This window comes from Trachinotus anak, unplaced genomic scaffold (assembly GCF_046630095.1).
Source record: "Trachinotus anak isolate AG129_WGS33_773 ecotype Australia unplaced genomic scaffold, CSIRO_AGI_Tana_v1 ptg000011l, whole genome shotgun sequence".
NCBI classification, from domain to species: domain Eukaryota; kingdom Metazoa; phylum Chordata; class Actinopteri; order Carangiformes; family Carangidae; genus Trachinotus; species Trachinotus anak.
In genome coordinates this window covers 16523353-16548401 of record NW_027273862.1, presented here as the reverse complement: position 1 = coordinate 16548401, position 25049 = coordinate 16523353, and the positions used below count along the sequence as shown (strand labels likewise).

Sequence of the window (25049 nt, the reverse complement as noted above, 5' to 3'; positions counted from 1 at the left end):
CCTCTGGTTCCCTTTAAAGTCCAGATTGACATTTCCATGGGAGTAACAGATCCGAATGAGAAGCTTATCTCACTGTGCAGGTGGTGGGGCCCTACAGTAATGGAGGCAGCGGAGCAATCAGTGGCTGTTGACAATTGTCATGTCCCTTTTCACTACACGCCTGAGTTTTGTTTGTGCAGCAGAATTATGGCCACAACACAAAGGTGGGCAGCCATCAAGGAGGCCATCCTAATGTCAGAAATTGGTGAGTGCTAATTAGTGTTAGAGCCGCTGACGTCAGTACCCTTTAAAGACATGTTACCAGAGCATCTGAACAGTGTACAGATGCAGACACAGAGATGGACAGCACTGCTTTCCTCTCACTGACTTTGGTAGTTCTCTTCTTCAGCTGGACTTGTTATGCTGAGGATGATGCAGAGGCTCTGCTCTGCCCAGAATACCAGGAGGGTTTTGATGGCTCCTGCTATGAATTTGTGGGTTTGCAGCGGCCCTTCCTTAATGCCCAGGGATGGTGTGAGCGAGGCGGAGGACACCTAGCTTTCATCCTGAATGATGAAACTCAGCAGTTCCTTCAGAAGCACCTGGAGCCAGAGAAGGACTGGTGGCTGGGACTGGCGCCTGCTGCTCCAAACCTCACGCTGGAGTCTGCTGCCACTGAGGGTGAGAGGCCATGTGGACAGAGGAAGCAAAGTAGACACTTTATGATTTCTAATGGCTTTATATAGATTTTTAGTGCGTTTACATGCATTTGAGTGATGTGATATATGTCAGCTAGAATAAAATCTGCATTCATAAGTAATTTTCTGGAGCCGACATTTTAAGCCCTTTGCTTCAAATATGAACAGCAAATTTGAGCTATCTGTGATCAATGATTATATCTCAAAATTGACTGAAAAATGTCAGAAATCACCTCAAATGTTATCTCATTAGGCAGCTTACATGTCCATTGTGAAAACCTGAAATGTGTTTGCTCGCTGTCACGTGTTGGATGGCCGATATCTTCCTCAAGCAGCAGGTGTATGAGAGATATTTCTCATTCATTTGAACTTCTCAATAGGCTTGCTGTCAAGTGGCGTGATTTACAAATGCGTCTTTATTCTCCTTCACAGTGAATGAGTCTTAATCATTCATTCACCCTGTCACCAGTGGGATCTATTGCTTTGTTGTTTTGTGATCCCTAAATTGCAGCTTAACAATCAACTCCCCAGAAAGAAAAGATATGGAGAAGGGTCTTCTGCAGCATTTTGCTGGAATGGCAGGATACAAAAAAATACATTTTATTTTTGGTTAAAATTGGTGGGATTTTGAAGCTGTACTCAAATGTGATAGTTGCAATATATGTCATAACTCAACTGCAAATCTTACACACATGTTTTATTCCTGCTCACACCTGACAAACTACTGGGACACGATATTCAAGTTCCTCTCAGAATCACTAAATCTGAATGTTCAACCCACTGCCTTGATGTGCATCTTTGATGTTCAGAATCACTTAGATCCAAACTTAAACAATAAACATCAAAATGTAATCGCTTTCTCAACCCTGTTGGCACGTAGGAGAATCCTGATGGATTGGATATCACCCTGTTCCCTGAGCTCTTCTATGTGGCTAAGGAATCTGGTATCTTTTCTAAAATTGGAGAAAATAAACTTCTCTGAGAAATTCAAATCTACTTGAGGTCCGGTTATACAATACTTCGATAAATTGAAGACTCTCTCTATAGATTTGTAATTTTTTTTGTCTCTGGGCCATTTTTTCCAGCATATCCTCCTGTAATGTATTACTTTTTGTATACTCCATATTTGAGGTAGTGATACTGTAAAGTGTTCTGTGATTCTCGAGGCAGTGTGATTTCTCGATGTTTGGGGGTATTGGGACGGAGGAATTGATGGGGGAATGATCAAGGGAACAAAATGTAAAAGAAATATATATGAATTGTATTGCTGTGCTCTTTGTGTTCTTTTGAATAAACATAATATACCAAAATTAATTGGTGGGATTTCTTTAACTTTTCCCAGGTTCCCTTGCGTGGCTGGATGGCTCAGATGTCAGCTATAGTAACTGGGTGAACATGCCAGATGCACAAGAAGCCTGTGGATATATCCTGAGACATTCGGGCTTCCAGTGGGAAGCCACAGTGAACTGTAGCCAGGAACTCAACTTCATCTGCCAGTTTGGTACGCATTCATATAGCATTAAAATAATGTTGTGTTTGCTCCCCCATGTAATTTTGGATTTTTTTTTTTTTTCTCAGATTCCGGGAGATCTATCGCATGTGATGGCCAAAATGCCACATTGCAATGTGGTTCTGGTCAAGTTATCGAGATTGATGACAGCTTTTATGGTCGAAAGACAATTCACTATTGCCGATCCAAACTCACAGCCACACCCACATCCTCCCAGGAGGAGTGCAGCTGGATCGATGTGGTAGATTCTGTCACAGGTATTATAAATTATTTTAAAGCATTTTTTTTCCTTACCATTACATGTGAAATATAGAGAACCAATGTAATAGTGTTTAATGTAATCATTTTAATGCAAATAGTGGCCATGATGGTAAAGTCCAAAAGTATATGTATAATAGATTTGGTTACGCCCCATTAACTAGACAAATTCAACTTTCTACTTGGTACTTTAGGCTGACTGATGGTACATTAAGTTTAAGGCATCTTTGTATTTACAGTAAAATCTATGGGAACATATTTTGCTTTGTTAAAACTGCTTTAGCAAAAAGGCAAGATAAACATACTAAAATCCAGACAAACTACGTTTTTGTTTCATGCTTTGTGTCAAACACAAAAACCATGATTGCCCTGTGAGTGCAGACAAAGGGATTACACTGCCAGAAAAGACATTAGGCAAATCCCCTCCGAGGAGCTGAATAGATGGGCTTTGGGGTAAATATACACTCACATTCATATCAGTCTGGCATTAGTTATGCTGGAAGAGTTTGTGCAATTACTAAGTAAACAGCTGATGCTTCTCCTTATTGTTAACACACTTCTTTAAAAAGCTATTCAACCATTTTGTAAGACAGTTATAGAACCACCAACAATATTATTTACATTTAATAGGATGAAAATTGAACAGTATCACTTTTAAAAGGTTTTAAAAGTGATACCGTTCAATTTTCTAATTTCCTAAGACTATACTTTCAAGGCCTCTATCTACACATTGTCACCCACTTGACTTCTGTGTCATTCCAGCCCATTGTCATGGACTGCAGGCTTGCCAGGCTCCAGTGGATCTGAGCTCTTTTGGTGAACCATGTCCTGTGCTGGGAAGTTACCTGTCTGTAGAGTACCACTGCAAACATGGTCAGATGCACAATTTGTCCTTTTTACTTCCATTATGCATAGACTTTCTCTCTCTAAAATAGTAGGTCATTACTATAAGATTGGACAATAAAACTTCAGCCACATTAACTACCAGTATATTTAATTCATTGTTTTATTGCTTCACAGAGTTTATCTGTACAGGATATGTGTAGTCCACTCCTAGTTTGACGGTAACCAAAGTTGTGGTTGATGTCGTCACCCTCAGACTATGTTTCTTATGTTTTGTGTTCCTCTTTTTGTGACTCAACCACATTTCTCATGCTTGACTTTCATCTGATTTTGTAACCTCTCAAGCTTAACTCACAAGTTCACTTGCAACTCAATCAAATGATTACCTCAGTGGTGTAGTCAGCTAAGTGAACTTAAGGAAGCTCCACTGTTATATTTATTGGTATTGAGAATACTGAAGCAATGTGTCCTTTATCCAAATGAACAGTGTGATTTGTCCTCAGGACTCCACTTACTGATGAGTAAACTGGCAGCCGTTTTTGACAATGTCACCATCACCGTGAAGTGGCTCCTTCAGCCATTTCAGGGAAACTTGACATGCACAGTGAATGCTGGAGATGGCCACACTATTGATCCATACAGCCCAGAAGAGTGAGCAACACTTTGCATTCAACCAAATACTGTAGACAGTTGGTGCTGTATTTAAGTATCTAAGAGTTTTACTTGACCTTTCTCACAGGATGGAGAGCTCTATTATACACAAATTCAGCCATCCTGGTGTTTTCATGGTTGGGGTGGAGTGCACTACCAGTGACTGGCATGTAACAGCTCAGAAAGCCATAACCATTCAGCAGCCTGTCGGAGAGTTTAGTGTGATCAAGTGCTATAGTGGGAATTTGTCAACAGATGGCACCAAATGCAATGCGGTTTATGGCAGACCTGTTCAAATTCAGGTTACACTCAAGGCAGGTGAGTCAATACAATGCCATGGGTGTTACATAAATGCTTATAATTAACCAAGTTCTCAAAAATTACAGAATAAATTGATACCCTTATTTTCTGTATATAGGTTCAAATGTTACCTATACAATTCAACATGAAGACCATTTGATTGTAAAATCCTCAGTGGACAGAGGGATTACACCCCACAACATTACACTGAATTCAAGTGTTGCAGAGACACTTGGACACGGCTGCCACAATGTGACAATAGCAGCATCAAACAGGATTACAGCCCAAACAGTATCCACTGATCTGGAGCTGTGTCTGCTGGAGCCTGTTGAAGGCCTGCAGGCCTCAGTTATGTCAGAGGAAGGCAAGTGTCCAGACTCCACTGATATCATCATTGATGTTTGGTTGGAGCAAGGAGCCCCAGTGCAGCTACACTTCAATCTCACTGGAGAAAGGGACACTTTGTCTGAGACCAGAGACATGTTCAATAGTAGCTTACAAGCTTATACATTCTCCAGCCCACTTGAAGGTACTTAAAGTTTCTTTCTAATTAAATGAAAATAATCATTCTAATCAAAATGCCACATGTGATTAATATGCTTTAATGCAAACTCTTTTGGTGAAGGACTGTTAAAAGTTAAAGTACAAGCCGTGAATGCTTTTTCGGCCTCTGATGTGGATGTGGATTTAGAGAACATACTTGAGGCTTGCCAGAATTACTCTGACTTTTCACCAGACAAACATGGAAACACGGTATGTAGAATATTGATATCAAACATTTACAATCTGTGTTCAGATGAAATGTGTTTTGTCTAACATTAAAATATAAATATGCACATGTTTGCAGTTTGCAGCACAATGACTTTGTTTTTATCCACAGACAGGTAATATTAGTGTCGACAACTCTACCAACTTGAAGATTATTGCTACTCCTGACACTTTGGTCGGCTATAATCACAGTGTCACACTGAGGCTAACTGGAACTGAATCATTACCCAGCGAAGGACTCACATTTGAATGGAAATGTAGTAAGTACCACAATTCACTGACCAGTTTTTATCAGCTAAACCACGATTAAAGTAATTACAGGAGGTGAACAGGGTTAGAGGAACACCGACAATCCAAAAGAATAGAACGATGTAACTTTAAATACTTAGTGAACATGATAAATCCATGATTTTAGTCTAATCCTGATTTTGTCAGATTTTTTTTAATGGAACATGAACAACCTGGTCATTAAGTACTCATGTTATTAGGTATCCATGTTTCTAATCATTTGTCTGCAGTTGCGTCTTTGATTTCACCACATCACATCGATTTCACATTGAGGATATTCCCAGCTTAGTCTCTGGCTGTCTGTGCAGCATTTTTCACACAGCTGGATTTGGTTTCCCCATCCACTCACCAGTAATAGAAGAAGACAGAGACGATACAATTAAATTTTCAGTTTATTTTCAGTGTGGATTAATCTTAATCATCATGTGCCTAAGGTCTTTTGGTTTCACAGCATTCTGGTTTCTATCAGCATACTTCAGCTAGTATATTCTGGTTTTTCAAAACCAGGGTAAGGGCTTTTCTTGATTTCTGAAGCCAGAATATGATTATAACTTAACAACAAACACAGAACCTTCAAAAAGTTAGTCAAGCTGGGACATGCTTCACATGTAAACCCACTCACAGCATCAAGTAGATGTTGATTCAACTGTATGATAGTTTCTGAGGTTGTTGTTAGTGGTGATGTTCTACTGGGTTGGATTATGTTTTTATTTTATCCATCCTCTGTAAGTCTGCTATAGTGATACTTTGATTCATGAGATTTGTCTTTACACAACAATCCCTTTATTATTGAAGTGCTATTTTAAAGTTCTGCCTCTGCTTCTTTTCATACAGTAGGAGACTGCAAATGCAGAAACAAAACAAAGGATGAAACTCATGTTATCGAAAAAGATTGTCTTCCAAATCCCTTTGAATTTTTCCAATATACTTTAACTGTGAGGAGAGCAACCTGGTTTAGGAAATGGGTTGGCCTTGCTTCAGCTTCAAAGTGCATCACGGTTGCACCAAAGGAATTCACAGATGTCGCCATCAGGTAAAATGAGACCATTTATAAAATTTAGAATTGGCATTTGTTGAAATAAGTTATAGTTTTATATTTACTTTCATTCTTGCAGCTGTGATAATTGCGCTTCGATAAATTTGAACAACCATGTGAAGCTAAGACTGAGCTGTGTGACAACTTGTCCTGACGTAGTCTGGTATGTTGAGGACCCCAAACCTTTGACAGTAAGTCTGAGAGAGCACTTTAGTCAATTTTAGTGTCATATATGAGATTAATGTGTCAAACAAGTATTAACTGATGATCTTTTGCCAGGGCGACCTTGAAAAATGTTACTCCAAAGCAGGAAGGAGGCCACCTATTGGGATGCAGGATGGGAGCACTGAATATACTATACACAGCCAACATCTGAAAGTTTCAAGGGACACATTGCACAACATCACTGTGATTGCTTATGGTGTGTTTTTATCCCATAGTCAGGCATAAAGTTCTTTTTTTTTAAGAAATACAGACTTCCAAGGTATTAAGGTAATCGATAGCGTGATAAGATTAGAATGAATAAGAGGCAAAAACTACATGTTGAACTTAATCATTTTCCAGTTTGTGTCAATTAATTAAACTGACATAATGATTTAAAAATATGTTTTTCTTTTTTACAGGCAAGAAGGAGCCAGGTTTTGCCAAGTACACTCTTCCAGTACCAGGTCCTGAGCCAACTGAAGCTGCTGCAACCCCTGGACTGACAACTGATGCGCCTACAGACCCCAGCCCCCCCTCATGTAGCATCTCTCCCACTTCAGGAACTGTTCTTGATGCTTTTGACATTACCTGCAAACCAAGCTCTTTCTGCTCTGCAGGCTGTTTTTATTGCTTGAAAACTGACACAGGTAAGAATGAGATACACTGTCAACTTTTTAAGTCACTTAGATTATAAACAAAAAGCTCTGTTACAAAGTGGATTTTTACAAAAGAAAGAGAAAGAAACAAATCAGTATAAATTGGGTACAAGAAGGCGCGGAGGAGGAGCTTCAAATTTCTGCAGGTTGGTTTAATTAAGATACATATGATGCACATTGTAGGCAACAGTTATTAGCCTAACTCTTATATTGTTGCATAAGCATAAATAATAAGAAAACAAATCTTATTTGGTTGTTGATACAAGAACTGAAACTTTTTAAAATTTGTTGCACATCAAGTGAAGTCACTTGCATGAAACAAAAAAGAAAGTAAAGAGACTCCGTTGACTGTGGCTTACCATGGCAAATGTTATTTGCTGTAAAGATTTCTGCCCGGGATTAATTCTGATGCTTTGCTCTTTTAACAACATGTCTGTAGATAAATAATCAAGAAATCGTTACAACAGTTTTACTTAATTGTCTCTTTTGACTTTAAGGCAAACATCTGCGGTGCGGCAATGCAAATGAGGTGAAATCTGTCTTCCTGCCTCTCGGAGATAAGAAGAACAATTACAGTTTGGCTGTTGTGGTGACTGTGAAAAATGCACATGAGACAGCCACCACAACTGTCACTACTCAGGTTTGTCATCTGCCAGTAATCAGGTTTATTAGAGAAAGGAGGAATATTAAAGAAATCAAAATTGGAACATTGTCCAGTTGATTTAAGGACTTTGAATAATTCTGGTTAATTGTTTATCTTCCTCAAGGTACAGAAAAGTAACTTCACTACCTCAGTGGAGGATCTCCAGTCTGCAGTGGAAGATACTGTGACTCACTTAGAGCAGCAAGGTCTGCTCTCTGGTGAGGCACTGGGACAAATATTTACTTCAGTTTCTGACATGCTAAATACAGAGGCCAGCCAAGAACAGAGGGATGCGAGGACGAAGGTAACACTATGCGGTCGATGTTGAAACAGTCGAGGGTAATATGTTGCTGCGATATTTGTGAGGCTTGCATTGTGGATGAATGGAGACTACTGTGATATTAGTAAGTACTTCCTTCTCTTTCAGCTCAGAGAGCAAATGCTGACCAAAATTACCACAGTGCTGGTGGACTCCCCCACTAACACAACTCAGGAAGTGCAAGTGACGGCCAGAGCTGTGGCTGGACTCACCCAGCTCTCAGATGAACTCAGTCCTGCTGCCCAAGTACAGTACATGAAATCAACTCAGCAACACCTTCAACAATCCAGCTAAAACTACTCTCAATTATTGGTTACAATCTTCAAATGTTTGTTTTGTTCATGAAGAAAGGCAGCTGTTTGTACACAGGCCATAGCAATACGCAAGCATAGGGCAATGTTGCATCTTTAACATTTAGATTCATATATTGAAGCAACCAGTAAAGTGTAATTTATATTTTTTTAAGCCATAAAATAACAAATGAAAAAGGAAAGAAAAAGTTTTAGTCAATTTTTGAATTTGACTTGGATGCGGCAACATGCAGAACAGGCTATTTAAAAGTGTTAAGCCTGAAACTTTGAGTTATTTCAGAAGAAAATAAAAGTTAACAAAGTTGTGTTGCTTTTGGTGTAATAGATGTTTGTCAGCTCTTTTGAAAGTTGGATGCAGATCAACTTTAATCTCTTCTGTTGCTGTATTTCCTCTCCAGGAACAAGCGGGTTCATTGTTGGTAGACCTCAGCTCCTCCCTCAACACAATCAGTGTTAATCAGGACGGGCAGGATGATGGAGAAGTTGTGCAAGCAGCTACACCAATAGTTGAAGCAGCCAGTAATATTTTGAATGTTTCATCAGATGTGAGAAAAAAAATGGCTAAGTCCGCAGTTTTCTTTTTTTGCTCAATTGTCCACAGTTTTCACTGAATAGATTTTTTTTTTCTTCAGAAAAAAGTCTCTGAGTTTCTTCTGACTGGGATAAACAATGTTCAAAGTGCTTTGCTGAATAATAAAAAGTTGAATGGAGAGCCTGCCATCATTGATTCTGGTCAGATCAGTGTGTATGTCAACAGGTAAGAGATGACTGACACTGGCCACAACATGTACTTAAGACTATACTGCTGTTTGCTGAAATCAGTGAAATGATTTTGTTTGCTCTTTCTGCAGAGTGTCTCCAGAAACCATGCAGATGCAAGATATAAATGTCCAGAGAAACAGCTCATCCAGATTTTCCTTCCCTCGACTGCCTGAAGATGTCGTTTCTCCAGAGGAGCCAGTGGATGTGAGAGTAAGTTGGTGTACAGTGGAAGGAAATACAACAAACAAGGAACATTTTCAGTGAATATAAAGGTGTCAACAGAGCCTGAGGTTCATCATTGTACTGCGTCTATGGCCTTTTTTAAGTATACTGTAGTTGTAGGGTTCTGCATTGATCTGGCCAGTATAAGGTATGGTTTTCCTTATTGCTGAACATCCAGTAATGTTTATTGGATGCTTGGACCAGAGCAAAAAATGCAACAGTTAACTAGTTCATTCCTTATAAATAATTACATTTTTATTTGGATTCGTTACAAATCTGCCACCTTTAATATTTGCCTTCTCTTGGGTCAATACAGTTCATGTAATGTTGAGAATGCTAAATGGAATATGGAGGAGAGAGGCATTGTATCTCAATACTTTATTAAAATGTGACATCAACTACAATTGTAGAACCAACAGAAAAAGACACCACACCAGATCAGGTTTAATCTGCTACATCTAAAATAATCTTAGACACAGATTTGCTCCATTTGTCTTTTTTAACATATCAGTGTATACGTACCTCTTTCTAGATGATGAGCTTTGAAAAAAATCCATATTCTTGGAAGGAGGACAACATCACAGGAGCTGTAGGATCTGTGTCGCTCACTAGACTGAACGGCAGTGTCATTCCTGTTGAGAACTTACCTGAGGAGATAGAGGTAATTTTTGGTTTAGAGATGCCTTTAGTTATTTTATCTTGGATAATGTTGGTAGATTGTTCAGAATAATGTGTTTTCTGGGGTTTCAGATTCTCCTACCAAGGCTTGATGTTGGGCAGGAGAACAGCACGATCCTTGACCTCGCCAATTTCAGCACATTAATAATTGACGTCCCCTTGCCGGATGTAACACTGGTGCTGAAAATGGAGCCGTCTCAAGACATTTCTTTCATGCTATTCCTGGGATGTCCAGATGATCCAAATGATGAGAATTATGTAGCCAAGACTCAGATGCCTTTAGAGAACTCCAGAGAAGGTAAAATTAAAATAACTAGATTTACTTGTGCTGCATAATGTACACAATATGGCTGAAAGTCACATTTAAATATACTCAGGAAATACTGGAGCTAACAGCATCTTAGCTGATATCCTGATGAGAATAAACATGGAAACCATGGAAACGTGTGTGTGTGTTTTGCACATGAACATATCTGTCATTTTAACACAGAGGAAAAATATACCTGGGTGCTGAGTCCCAAAGACAGAGCAGGAGATGTTGGAGTACACTACCTTGTTGTGAAGCCCATTGTAGAGCCAGGCATCAAATCCTTCAACGCCACTGTCACTGTCACTTCCATCGCTGCCCAGTGTAAATACTGGAATGAAACTGAATCTTCCTGGAGTGAAGACGGCTGCAGGGTGAGTGACGAAGTAACACACGTCCACAGTGGTTGCAGCAATACATTTTTTAAATGTGAGCTGTTAAGTTTGAGCAGCTGGTTTTCTTTTTCTCTACAGGTCGGTCCGCTCACCACGCCTTTGGTTACTCAGTGCCTCTGTAACCACTTGACTTTCTTTGGCAGCTCTTTCTTTGTCATGCCGAACTTGGTGGATGTATCACGCACCGCAGAACTTTTTGCTACATTCACTAACAATCCTGTGGTGGTGTGTTTCGTGGGGGCCATCTTTTCAGCTTATCTCCTGGTGGTTGTATGGGCACGCAGGAAAGACATCCAGGACTCAGCCAAGGTAATTCTCAGGAAATAACTTTTGCACTTTGGTTCCATTCAGTTTGTTTATTTCAGTCCTTATAAATATTTATATATAGTACCTACACATGGAAATAAATGCTGGCTGAAGCTATAACTTATTACACCTACCCTCAGCACATAATGCTGCATGAATCTGCAACTCTTTCATTACTAGCCAATGCATAGTCATAAAAAATAAAAACAAGCAGAAACGGAAAGAAAATTTTCACCACTAGGATTGCACACTTATACTGTTACAAAAAACTGAGCAAGAAGCAAGATTAGACATTCTAGAGTGTCATATGTACAGAGACTAAAAGAAAGAGGAAGAAAAAATTTTCACTGCTAGGTTTATGCAATGACAATTTTATATTTATTTACCGCCATATTGTTAAACATTTTAAAAAATCTGCCAAGTGAACAACACTTAATTCATCGTCACACCTCATGCACAGATTTACCCTTGTTCTCAGTTTGAGTATTAAAGCATGTCCTTAATACATTCAATCTTCACAAGTTCCATAACCCTCATCGTCTCCAACCTCAAAATATTTTATGATGTCAGGCTGGACTTTTATATTTCATCTCCATGTTCACTAATCCACAGCTGTCAGCAACTCCCACAACAGTATTTTAATAGCATCGGTTCAAAAAGCTGAATTTCATTTCACTTATCGTAACAGCTTTAGCTTCTTCAGACGTTCCACTTTGCCCCAGCATTTCCTCACCATTTCTTGCCCATGTTGCTTGCATCTTGTTTTGGGGAGTCTGATTCTGACTTTGCAGTTCAATGGGTCAAATTTGATAAGTACATGGTATCTTTTGTGCATTAAACCTTGTTCTATAAAGCAATGATTAGCTGCAAGCATCAGTTAAATTTAAAGAAATGTAAAGAATGCTGTATTTACTTGTAGAGAATTTACTCGTGACATTTCATTAATTTTTCTGGAACAGTGTGATGTTCAACTAATGTTCAACCATGTTTATACAAATATTCATCCGACAATTAGTAAACCATTTAATGGTTAGAGGAAAGGTGAGGGCTACCAAAACAAACAGTTGAATTGTTAAATCTCAACTAATAACCTGCTGAAATGTTACAAATGCTCTGTAAACTCTCTGTAGGCTGTTTTTTCATTTTCTCAGTAAGGTCTGAGTAAATAATCATGTGAATGTTAATCCCTGAATGCTGTGTCCTTGCATTCACTTGAAGGTCAAGATAACAGTGCTTGAGGACAACGACCCCTTGGCTGAGTATCGTTATATGCTGAATATCAGCACCGGGCATCGGCATGGTGCATCCACCTCCTCTCAGGTCAGTGATGTTAAACCTTAGAGGGATTCACAGAAACAAAACCTGTCTGATGTTTCTGTCGCACAACATTTATGATGCTGACACTCTGACAACTCTAGGCATAACTGTTCATCTCTGATTGAACTTTTTTTTAATCTTAGGTGACAATAACTCTGCTGGGTACAGAGGGAGAAAGTGACCCCCACCACCTGACAGACCCTGAGAAACCCGTGTTTGAGAGGGGTGGGGTGGACATGTTCCTGCTGACCACACACTTTTCTCTTGGAGATCTACAGAGCATCAGACTGTGGCACGACAACTCGGGAGAACACCCTGCATGGTACGAGTGAGAGCGCAAGAGACTCATGTGACACCAAAGAAGATTAAAAGTTAAGCTTGAGTTTGCATCATTATTGTGAGCACAGTAGATGATCATTGATGTTATGTACAGGTATGTCAACAAAGTGATGGTGCAGGATCTGGAGAGTGGTCAGAAATGGCACTTCCTGTGTAACTCCTGGCTGGCTGTGGATGTGGGAGAGTGCTCTCTTGACAAGGTTTTCCCAGTCGCCACAGAAATGGATTTGAAGAGGTTTAGGTGAGACCTGCTATTGATCTGATAAAGACACATTACCAAGAAATTAGACTTAATTCTATATCATTATTACATTCATTTCTCTTCTGATCTGTCCTTATTTGTCTGACACTTTCTAGTAACTTGTTCTTCATGAAGACAGCCAAGGATTTCCGCGACGGTCATATCTGGTTCTCTGTCATTAGTCGGCCTCCCTGCAGCACTTTCACACGTGTGCAGCGAGTGTCCTGCTGTTTTTCTCTCCTGCTGTGCACTATGCTGACCAGCATTATGTTTTGGGGCATCCCAACAGACCCCTCTGAGCAGACCATGGACCTGGGTAGGTGACAAAATCTAAGTCAGTCAGAGCTTTGAAGAAACAACAAACTACAATATTAAATCACTAAGATTAATCTGATGACCTGGTGCAGGAAACAGTGATGCTGTAAAGAGTAACTAAAATGACCTGTCCTTTAATCACATCCATTTAAAGTCAATTTAAAGAAGTACTTTACTTTGCAGGTCACATTGAGTTCACCTGGCAACAGGTTATGATTGGAATTCAAAGTTCAATCATCATGTTTCCCATCAATCTCCTTATTGTGAGTATCTTCAGAAACACTCGTCCTCGAGAGAAAACCAGCAAAACAGATGCTTCTAAACAGGGGAAGACTGGTCGAGTTTCTCCCTCACAGACTTCCTTCCCAGAGAAGGAGCTGGAGGACATCACACCAGACACAGTGATCAAGGTGAGGGCACAGGTAGCTGGAACATAACTTGGAAGTAGTGACTTCTCTGTTCTCAATGTCTGAAGAATTTGATGTGGTTTCTTCATTAGGACATAAAGAGAATTGCTCAGTCACTCTCAAAGGCCATGAAAAGTCCACTGCCCCATCAGGAGCTCCATCCTGGTCAGCGGGCAGACATTAACACTCTGCTGTCTCTAGTGGAGGACATCATCAGACAGCAGAACCGAGCAGCTGGAGACTTCTACACTGACACCTCCAAAAGGGATCGCTCTATGATCCTCAGTTTAGGTGCAGTCAGTCTACACGGTAAATTGCATGATAACCTTAAAGTGCTCTTGATATGGTGTTTCTGACTTTTATTGGCTGGTCCATTTGGAGGACCAGACTTATTAGGAAAAAGATAAGTTAATTATTAATATAATGGCCATTTAATATGTAGGACATATCTAAACAAAACACATAAAAATTATAAATAAATCTGTTAATCTAAAAATATCTAGAATATTTTATTGCATTTCTTACCTTTCAGGAATTGTTTTTCTCTAGGCAGAATTTCATTCAGAAATGTATTCATTTTACCTTTGATACGCAGATATATGAATTATTAAGTATTATTATTTTCTTTTAAGTGATAGTTTGGGTTATTTGACGTTGGGGGTTGTGTCAGTGTGTTATCTTTTAGTGCTGAAAGACAAAATAAATAATACAGTGACCACAAGGAAATCCTCCAAAAGGAAAAATGAATGATTTTGATGGAATTGTAAAGTAGAGATGTCTTAATTTTGTGTTAGGGAAAATAAATGAACATGAATGAAAAATTTTAATTGAACTCTTGAAATATTGCCATAAATCATTTGACTAACTGACTAATACTAACTTTGCGTGGACAGAAAACAATTTGGGGGGGAGCCCTGAGAAGACTTCAGATGAAGTTAAGAAGAAGAGCAACAACAGCCGTTACCTGTACAGGCAGCTGCGTCATGTTGAGAAGGAGATGGGTCTGTTGGGACCTTCTCGTTTCCCAAACCCTGACAGCTACAACCGAGCCATTCAGCAAGTTCAAGGAATGAAAGGTCTTCTGGAGTACCACCACCCCTCGTCCAGCCTGGATGGAGACCAACTCGACCGCAGCCCCAGTCCAGAAGAGAGTATTAACAATATGGACTCCACCAAAAAGTGCTGTCAAGGAGGGCTGCCATGGTGGTTTGTCTTTGTCGGATGGATACTGGTGATTGCAACCAGTGGTGTGTCAGGATACTTCACCATGATGTATGGGCTGACGTACGGGAAAGAGCGCTCTATAAGCTGGCTCATCTCCATGGTGGTCTCCTTCTTTGAGAGCCTCTTTATTACCCAACCTCTGAAGGTGAGGAACATTACAGTGCATGATCACACTGTGAAGGGGGAACACTGATAACACTGCAAATGTTATGTTTTAGAAGGCTATTCATTAACTGATAGAAAGAAGATAAAACCCAATTTAAGTAATAAAAGCAATTCATTAAAAAAAGAAATAAAAAGGCAATTCAAGTAAAATCTAAAGCCTCAAATAAAATCAAGATTAACTCTCTCAAAGTGTGTCTTTAGATTCAGCCACAAATGTATTTTCATTTTTAAATGATTCTATATCTCTATTTGACATTCTTATTACGTCTTTTTACTAATTCTAGTTTTTATTTTTAAATCTACTATCAATTAATGACTTGTTTCATAAACATTTGCAAAGCTTTTCAGGCTTTACACATAATTATAATGCAGTGATCATTAAGAATGTAAACAACATGCAATTGTACACCTCCTGTAAATACACTGATGATGTAAATATTTTTTTCTCTCTTAACTATGCTTGATACCTACCCTCATCTACTGTATATCCTGTTGCTGCTCAAACAATGCACATTTTCCCCTTTGGGATTAATAAAGGTCATCTTGTCTGATATTATGGGGTCGTCTGATATTAAGGCCTGAAAATCTTCTGTCACAGGTTCTTGGTTTTGCTGCTTTCTTTGCTCTCGTTCTGAAAAAAGTTGACCAGGAGGAGTACGGAGAGCCTCAGATAGATGAGAGTCTCAGAGATGCAGGCACGTTTTTTGTTTCATTTCTCATTTTCGTTGCATTGCTTTGTGGGATAACAACTAAACGAATGAGAACAAAATTCCTCCCTCAGATGACCCTGATGCGCTGCGGGCAGCGAGAAGAGACAGCACATGCAGTTTCTATCAGCCACCGCCTCCCACTGACATCGAGAGGATTCGGAACAACATGATTAAAGAGCAGAAAGTCTTCGCACTCATGTGGGAGATTCTTGGTAGGAGACCCACTTTGATACATAACAACACAGGATGCAATCATACAGTTTGAGATACTGATGTAAGATCATTTGTTTGTGCTACAGCCTACATGGGATTTATGTGGATGCTGCTCCTGGTGGCGTATGGTCAGAGGGACCCCAACGCTTACTTTCTGACCCAACACATTCGACAGAGCTTCAGCGTAGGAATCTCTGACAGTATGAGTATTCAGGATGTGTTCAGTTGGGCAAACACAACTGTGCTGAGCAACCTGTTTGGAGAGCGCCCAGGTCATTATGTTGTCAAGTTATTGAATGTCACACACAATTTATTTGCATGAATCCCCTTGCAAATCTTTGTCTACTTATGTCAAAATGGAGAACACATAAATGTTTTATTACTTTAGAGTTAATTTGGTAAATAAATTGGTCGCTAGTATCAGCTTATTGTTAATTTGGCTTCAGTTGGCTATTGGTAATTCTGGTTCTTATGTTTTAAAGCTCTTTGTATTCAGAAAGTAAATTGCTATTTTCCTTAATTTTCTCCCAGTTAATTAGACTCAACAATAAATTGAAATCCAAAAAGACATCAAATTGTAACAACATATTAAGACTTATGATGACATTAATATATCCAAGGATTGTTGATGAGATCTGAATGTTGGACTGCACATGAAAATGTGCTGATATCGGCCCATGGGTTCTAGTAATTTTCTTGAAATACCACTATATTTGAATATTAGGTCACTTTTTAATTCCTCACTTGTGCCTTTGTTCTCTCATGTATACAACATATACTACATAATATCAACAGCATATTTATGTAGAAAATCACTAAGTGACGTCATGCCCATACGGTACAATATATGGAGTTGAGTCATAGTCATAATTGACATTTATTTGGATTGACCCTGACAAAATAAATTCTGTCAACTGTGTTTATTTTTTTTCTGAAAATCTGTCACAGGATTCATCACAGACGGAAACTCAAAGCTGGTGGGTCACGCTCGTCTCCGCCAGGTGAGGGTGAAGAAAAATTCCTGCCATGTGGCTCGCTCCATGCAGCAGTCTGTGCTGGACTGTCACGCTCCATACTCATGGGAGTTGGAGGACATGGGCTCCTACAGTCCAGGCTGGAGCCACTCTGTGGAAAGTAACACATCACTGAACCTCCACAGCCCGTGGTCGTACCAGTCCCAGGGTAAACTGAGGGCCTACCCCATCTGGGGCAGTGTGAAACTTTACAGAGGAGGAGGGTTTGTGGTGGATCTGGGGCCGGATGTACCAAATTCCAGCAGGTAGGCATCTGAATACATCAAAGACCCACTGAAATCAACTCACTTAATGAAGATGTTTAGTACTGAAAGGATTCATTAGTTGACTGATTTTAGTAACTGACTGATCAGTTTAATGGAAGACATCACCAACATTTTTCTCTTCTTTCTGACATTTTATTGATGAAAGAAGTAACCAGTTTATCAACAGCAATCAACAGGTTAACCAATAATGGAAATAGTTGTTAGCAGCAGGCGTAAAGATGATCAGAAGACAACAGCTTAATTAGTGAAATTCCATTCAAAAACAAAATTCAAGTTGGTTCTTAAATATTTAAATACCGTGTGTATAGATTTGTAAATGTAAAATTATATACTTTAACTTCTTGTGTTGCTGTGATACTTTTTCAGATCAGTAATGCTGATTCAGGATTTGTCTTTCCATGACTTTAGGAAAGAACTGTTAGTCCTGAGTCATGTAATTTTCTGTGTCTATGCAGAACCCTTCAGTACCTTTATGACAACACCTGGCTTGATGTGTACACCCAAGCGATCTTTGTTGAGTTCACTGTGTACAATGCCAACGTCAACCTCTTTTGCATTGTCACACTCATGCTGGAGACCACAGCCATAGGTAAGTAATCTATATTCAGCCACTGTGTGAGAGCTGCACACTTACTTGACTGTTAATAAGGACCATGTTGTCATGTTGTGTGTCCTTCAGGAGCTTTCCAGTTCCGCAGCGAGCTTCAGAGTGTGCGTCTTTACCAGTCGACCGGTGGCCTTCACATCTTTGTCATGGCCTCTGAAGCCATCTACTTCCTCTTCGTCATTTATTACATGTTTGTTCAGGTGTATATTCATTACTCGTACTTTACCACTACTACTAGTAACAATACTTAATAAGGTTTCTCACTGGAACATCTGACACATGTCCTGACAGGGAAAGCTGATGAAGCAGCAGAAATGGGCTTATTTCAAGAGCAAGTGGAATCTGCTGGAGCTGGCGATCATCATTCTCAGCTGGAGTGCGCTGTCTGTCTTCATCAAGAGGACTTTACTGGGGAAGCGGGACATGGCCTATTACCAGAACAACAAAGACCAGTAAGCAATAAGAAAAACACGACCCATGCAAGTAGGCCTATGTGACCTAGGATCTTATTTTAACATATGTATGACCATATATTTCCATGTTGTAGTTACCACATCCTCTCTGCAGCACAGTAGATACTCTCCCAGAGATTTTTCTCTGTTTCACCAGTATGCAATAAGCATTTTTTGGATCTATTCTTATAAACAGCAACACTCACTGACATAAACCCAGCTGACATCGGCAAGTGTGGCACATTTTAGTTGATACAGGATATTGGTCAAATATACAGTAGATTTAAATTGTTTGCAAACAGCTTGTACTTACTGTATTACTGGTAGTTAAAGAAAGAACTTGCGTACAGTATAATTATAGTATATGCAATATAATGATATACAGCATGTATATAATGATATATGTAGCTATTTCATCTATCTTACAACATATATAAGGCCCCATCAAGCTAAATGAAATCCTGCACGTGCACCTTTCACATTTGCTATTTGAATTACATTTCAGCAAAGAAAAAAAAACTGCAAATGTATGTTCTTTGCAATAAACATAAATTTGTATGTCACTGAGCAGAAACACTGCTTTGTGCAAAAAAAAAAAAAAAATCATTTGGGCGTTTAAACAAGGCTCATAACTCTCATGCTCTGTCCCTAGATACGCCAGTTTCCACGAGACGGCGAAGGCTGATGCAGCGCTGGGGTATCTGATTGCCTTCTTAGTACTGTTGGCTACAGTCAAACTGTGGCACCTGCTGAGACTGAACCCCAAGTTGCACATGATCACATCTACACTGCAGCGAGCCTGGACTGATATTTCAGGTTTCCTGGTGGTCATGACCATCATGTTTCTGGCCTACTCCATTGCTGTAAGGAGATTCCCACACTTAACATCAACATGCTGCTGGAGCCACTGAATATTTTTCTATCTGTGCTTTGTGAAACAGAACTCAATGAAGAGATGGTTATTAACACAAAGATGAACTGTCTACTTTTCAGTCTAACCTGATGTACGGGTGGAAGTTATACTCCTATCGGACTCTGCTGGATGCTGCGCAGACCATCATCAGCCTGCAGCTTGGCATTTTTAACTATGAGGAGGTTAGTATGAGACTATTTTAATTGTACCACAGCAGATTATGACAGCTGACCCTTCCTCAGTGTATGTCTTCCTCCTCACCCCTCAGGTTCTGAATTATAATCCAGTGCTTGGTGCTTTCCTCATCGGCTCCTGCATTGTGTTCATGACCTTTGTGGTGCTGAACCTCTTCATTTCTGTCATCCTGGTGGCATTCAGTCAAGAGCAGATACACCACAAGGTAACTCGCCCATGCTGAGTCTGAGATGTCTAAATGTTCCTGATGTCTGCGTAGACTTGCCATAGCAGCCAACTGTGACCTCTGAAAATGTACTGCACACTCTGCAGAAGAAGTAGCATCTTACTGTTACAGAACCATCCTTAGATGACTTGATGCTCCTTGAGTTACACATATTCCTGTCTTCTTTACAGCCATCAGAAGAGGATGAGATTGTGGACCTGATGCTGATGAAACTGTGCGGTTTGTTTGGACTCAAATGTAAGAAACAAGGGGACGACACCCTGACTCAGGGGCCAGTTGTTTCATCTGTTTCAACAACATCAATCATTTCTTCTGGGAATATTGATGAGGGCTGATATATTACACTACAGTCAAACAGAAGTTTAACATTACAAGACCTCCAAAATGCGCTGTGTCAGTTATTGCTTTTGTTATTGCCATAGTTTGCTTGTTTTATGCAAACCAGCATGTTGTTGCTTTGTGGCTGAATATTAGCCTGCAAGTTAAATAATAATATTATTAATAAATTATTAGTATTTCTCTCTACTGTTGCAGATTTGTCTCTATTATTGAGAAAATTAAGACACAGAGAGAAAACAGGAACTAAGGATATGTTGTCCAGAGGCACTGTATTTAGGCTGCAGTATATTTTGTTAAACAAATAAATGTGTTTCTGTGACTAAATCTTGTACAATATTTTTATTCCACAAATAAGTATTCATATAGACTAGTGCAGCTTTATATTTGCATCAATCTGTCTGATCTGATTGAAAAAAAACAAACAAAAAAAAAAACAGCTGTAAAACAATTCCCTTTATATATGTTATGTTTCATTTCCTTCTGTTATTGAATTAAATTTGTCAAGCATGTACAGAAGTGGGTGCGGTAGTAACATTCAGCAACATGTGGCAGATTTATCATTATGTTTCTCACAAGAAAGTATGAAGTAGTCTGATATTCATTTCTTAATGTATATAACACTGTATGTTATTGGATAAGAGCTCATTTTACTGTGTGTATATAGTCAAAATACAATCTGGAGATCTGAACCATAAACATCAGTACATATTTGATATCTTTTGCCAGATGCCCCTAGTCATGCAGATAGTTTGATGTGCTGTGGAGACTTCTGCTTCCACCCCAGTACATTGAAAGTGACGTGAGTACACCTTGCGTGATTTAAAATAAGTAAATCAGTAATTTTAAATTAAATCAGTTTTTTAAGTGGTTTTCTCTGTTTTTAGAACTACAAAATCTAATTAATTAAACTCAACTGTACTGAGAAGGAAGCAGAAGTTTTGGAGAAATCAGCATCAATCAATGTTGATGTGTTTTTTTTCTGTTTCCTATGAAAAGCCCCTCTAACTTTGTAGAGTGCAGGTGTTGTGTGTAAGTTTATAATAAGAAAATACATGATCTGCAACATAGAATGATAGTGATAACTAAGTGTTAAGGTCAGATGACAACAAATACCAGCAGAAAGGATGGGTCACTGGCAAAGAGGTGGAATGATTCTAGGAAACCTGCATGCACTGGAGCTTGGTCAGGTGTTATGGGCCAGTTGTAATTCAACAAGTTAAGCTTGGGCTTTAACCTTTTTCTTTTAAAGCCACAGTAGGGCCATACCTTCTGTTGGTATAAGCTATGCATGAAGACAAGAGACCATGAGAGTGACATTTGCCTATAAAAATGTATTAATTTGAAGGGGATTTTTGAAAAATCATAATCGCGGATTAAGAGTTACTTCAGGCCAGCTATTTCAGAAAAGTTATAATAGGGAATAGCAGTCATCTAAGCCAGATTGTTTGGTATGTGTTATTCAGGGATGCAAAATCAAGGAAATTTAAATCACTGTTTTGTCAAATATATATCCTCTTCAGGCCTATATATGAAGACAGTGCCACATATTTAACCCTAAAAAAAAGCTTTCATTTTTGGAGAATTCTTCTCCTTCATTTTCTTTTCGGTTTTCTGAATAATAGTTGGTGAAACATATTGTACTGGAGTCTTTGGTTATGATTACTGCTAAATATATCACTTGATTTTTTTTTTTTTTTATGGGGATGTTACATATTGCCGTAATTGTTTAACCTAATTGTTAACATCCAGAGGCTTTGCTCATTATCATAAAGTATGCCGACGTAGGTTTTACGTATTGCGACATCGATGTGGGCGTGGCTCCCGGAGTCAGCCCGTCGGGTCGTCTGCTGACAACAAACACGAGTTGAAGGAGGAGCGAAGGGGGGACGGAGCGGCCGAGTGACAACGGACATAGTTCACCAGCTACAACGGCAGAGTCAAGTTAAAGGGTGGTGCGGTCTGAACACAGGTTTTAAGGTTTCCGCTCAGTTTTAGAGAAAATATCGCTCAGCGACGTCGCGCTGTCTGACTAAAGGGTGTCCGGTTTCCTCAGTCTGAGGGTTTGCGATGCCCTCTGACTTCATCTCCCTTTTCAGCGGGGACCTCGACCTGTCTTCTCCCAGATCCTTGTACTCAAAAGGTAATAATAACATTTCTAATACTGTGTGCTGTTTTGTTTGTGGCTCTCGTTTCTTGCTCTTAGGCCGTAAATGTCTTTGTAACTTACCGCCAGCCTGGCCGCAGCTCCCCACGCGTGTGTGGCGGTGCTCAGCCCCCTCACTGTCATTCATCTGTAAACCTACTGTCACATGCTTGCTGATAATAGTTTGGAGTTTTTGTACACAGTTTCACATGATATCCTTCAGTCTTTACTCTGTTGGTTGTGTTTCCTTTGTGTTTTTTTTTTTTTTTTTTTTTTTTGGTTTTCTGTTTTTCTTTTTTTTTTTTTTTTTTTCTCTCCTCAGCAGCTGTATGCTCACCGATCAGACCAGTTTACTTTTCCCCTGCCAGCTGAAAAGCAGTGCTGTGTATTTTCTGTGGGTTGTTTGAATAGACCATCAGTCCCCCCCCCCCCATGAGGCACCACACATGCACCATAAGGCCCCTGAGAGTGGCGCTAGTTTGCCCATCGACATTAAAAAAAAAAAAAAAAAAGTGTCCTCTTGGGTGTGGGAGCCTTAGGCAACTCTCAGGTAGAAGAGCTGAACTGAACTGAACTCAGGAGACCAGTGGCACAAAAGGTTAATAATATGAAGTTGGAAAAGTAGGAAAGAACATGTCTCCAAAAATGTTTTCTCTTTCTTGTTAGCCAACAATAGATGAGTCCAATTGGTGTTGGACTTTTTAGCAGTCTAACTTGGTTGTCAGTACCTTAATGACAGTGTGCAAAGCTAGCAACTGGAGTTTTGAAGCCGATATCAATATTTGAAAGTAGCCAATGGTCTGATAAGGATTATTATAACATTAACATTTTTAATATGTTTACTAAAGATTTGTAACCGCAATACTGTATGTAACAAACAAAATATATTATACTGGACATTTTTTGCTGAGCTGCACTGTTTCAACATTACTGCAAACATGTCTTTGGCATCATTGGGTTATATATCTGCACTAAGCAGATATGTGCTGGCCAGCCAATTTTCACTGGGTAAGGACATCTGAGATGTCGTGTGTAACCACTGCACCCAGCAGTTGTAATTCAAGAAAAACATGAGCACTATATGAAAAAACCAAGAGCCCTCATTCACTCTGATGTCTCCACTGTGCCTTTGAAGAGAGCTCCAGCAAACTAGCTGAATCTAGCTTAGCTTTTGCCACAGTGTAACCCGCTATCATCCAACAACGCACTGTTTGCTACTGAATTCTACAGTCTACTTCGCATTGGTTGAGGGGTTATAACTTTCTAGAGTTGTAAAACACCTCCTTATGATATTACAAACCACTGTGCAGTGTTCTGGATTCTTCCTGAATTATACTTTATACTGTCTTCGTGGTACCAGAAGCAGAATGCCCCATTTTTATAAGGGTTAGGCCTACTTGGTTTTTTGCATTATTTTTTTCCTTATAATTTTTAGCCCACAACAAATATTATGATTTTCACAATCACTCATTAAAACAATTAAACTGTAATGAGCCCCAGTATATATAATTTAGAGGAACTGACATAAAGTAAAATAAAGTAAATTAAAATAATTTCATTTTTTTTTAATCAACTAATTGGAGATAAAATAGAGCTAGTCATTTTTCTGAGATAATTATTTAATTCACTGAATTATTTATAGATGCATTCAGTTTTGCTTTTGACATTTTCGAAATCCTCTTCTACACTTTTATCATTTCTTATGCAGCAGCTGAAATTCCTTGAAGATCTAAACCACTGGTACCTAATTCTTTAGCCTACCTTGTTTTGTTTGCTTACTACTCACACAATTGTGCATATTTGTCAGCATAGTTGACTTGACCATGTGTGAAAGGCGAAGTTACTTTTGCATCTTGCCGACAAGGCCAGATCATGAGGAGGATCACATATTTTTAGCGTGCGATCAGTCCAGGGAATACCAAGGAAAAACAACACATTGTAACAATGGCACTCAGGATAGGAATACCAGTCATACTACCTTTTTGTGGTCGGTAAAGGACTGTGGGTTAATGGACGTCATAAAATGTCTTCCCACCAGTTTCACATCAAAGGTGAAGAATGTTATGGCCTTCCCATAAGTTCTATTAAACCTGGTCCTCAACATAGTTTAAAATTTTTTTTTATTGACCCACCAAAGCCTGGTCAATCATTAACTGTCTGGGTGCTCTGTGTGTAAACCTGGGCTTAAATAGCACTCTATTAATATTGACTGCGGTGCTAAGCAAACTTTGCGGCATGCGCTTAAAATACTTGATTGCCTTGAAACCTTGTTGATATCTGATGATGAAAGAAAAAATACTGTAGCAGGAAAACATCTGAAAAAAAAAAGGAAAAGTGTATTGTGAGTTCATCAGTGTGTTTTCTATCATGAACAAATCAGCAGGTGGACTCTGAACCCACATCTGTATTTGGAACACAAAATAAAGATAAAAATACATTTTTTTCTTACTCTTATGAATGTTGACATAATCAACATGATTCAGTCGTCTTGTGAGCTTGAGATCATTGTAAAGGTAATAAGGCAGAGACAGTGTTTTGCTGTCATCCAGAACATTCTTTACAGTGTCTTCATCTGTTTAACATCAACCCCAACCTGTTCTGCATATTTCTGACAAACAGTTCAGCTGGGGTGGTTGTGCTCGGTTAGTCTCCAAGTGACACAAAGGAAGCAGCCCAAGTGCTGTGCTTGACATTGTTCATACCTTTATTTCCACTTTTAAAATCATACTGAGAAGAAGCAATATTATAATGATGTCTGTCTGTTATATCTTCAGTTCTCTGAACGCAGTGGATTAACACAATTAAGTTT

General features: G+C 39.2%; 2 protein-coding genes across 5 annotated transcripts in view; both read left to right on the top strand.

The window, feature by feature from the left end:
- The first annotated feature begins 338 nt into the window (after nt 1–338).
- LOC139628043 (polycystin-1-like protein 2) lies at nt 339–20604 on the top strand. Its single transcript, XM_071489365.1, has 41 exons — nt 339–660; nt 2020–2178; nt 2256–2444; nt 3208–3318; nt 3792–3939; nt 4028–4257; nt 4358–4768; nt 4865–4992; nt 5120–5267; nt 6130–6328; nt 6411–6522; nt 6611–6752; nt 6955–7182; nt 7689–7831; nt 7959–8138; nt 8262–8399; nt 8863–9009; nt 9097–9221; nt 9316–9436; nt 9981–10109; nt 10199–10424; nt 10617–10807; nt 10907–11137; nt 12353–12454; nt 12595–12773; nt 12885–13031; nt 13148–13347; nt 13530–13756; nt 13846–14062; nt 14647–15122; nt 15741–15837; nt 15924–16064; nt 16152–16337; nt 17014–17344; nt 17821–17954; nt 18045–18172; nt 18264–18424; nt 19077–19287; nt 19418–19519; nt 19606–19737; nt 19929–20604. The coding sequence occupies exons 1-41, from the start codon at nt 339–341 to the stop codon at nt 20091–20093; spliced, it is 7494 nt and encodes a 2497-aa protein (XP_071345466.1). The 3' UTR covers nt 20094–20604.
- A 1338-nt stretch (nt 20605–21942) lies between these two features.
- The window catches only part of nfat5b (nuclear factor of activated T cells 5b), a 34343-nt gene continuing 31236 nt past the window's right edge, over nt 21943–25049 (top strand). For 3 of the 4 annotated variants that reach the window (XM_071488480.1, XM_071488477.1, XM_071488475.1), the window contains exon 1: nt 21943–22237. In XM_071488480.1, coding sequence (XP_071344581.1) covers nt 22165–22237 — 73 coding nt within the window. In that variant the 5' untranslated portion in view covers nt 21943–22164. The remainder of the gene's footprint in view (nt 22238–25049) is intronic. The other variant, XM_071488476.1, reaches the window with a different exon arrangement.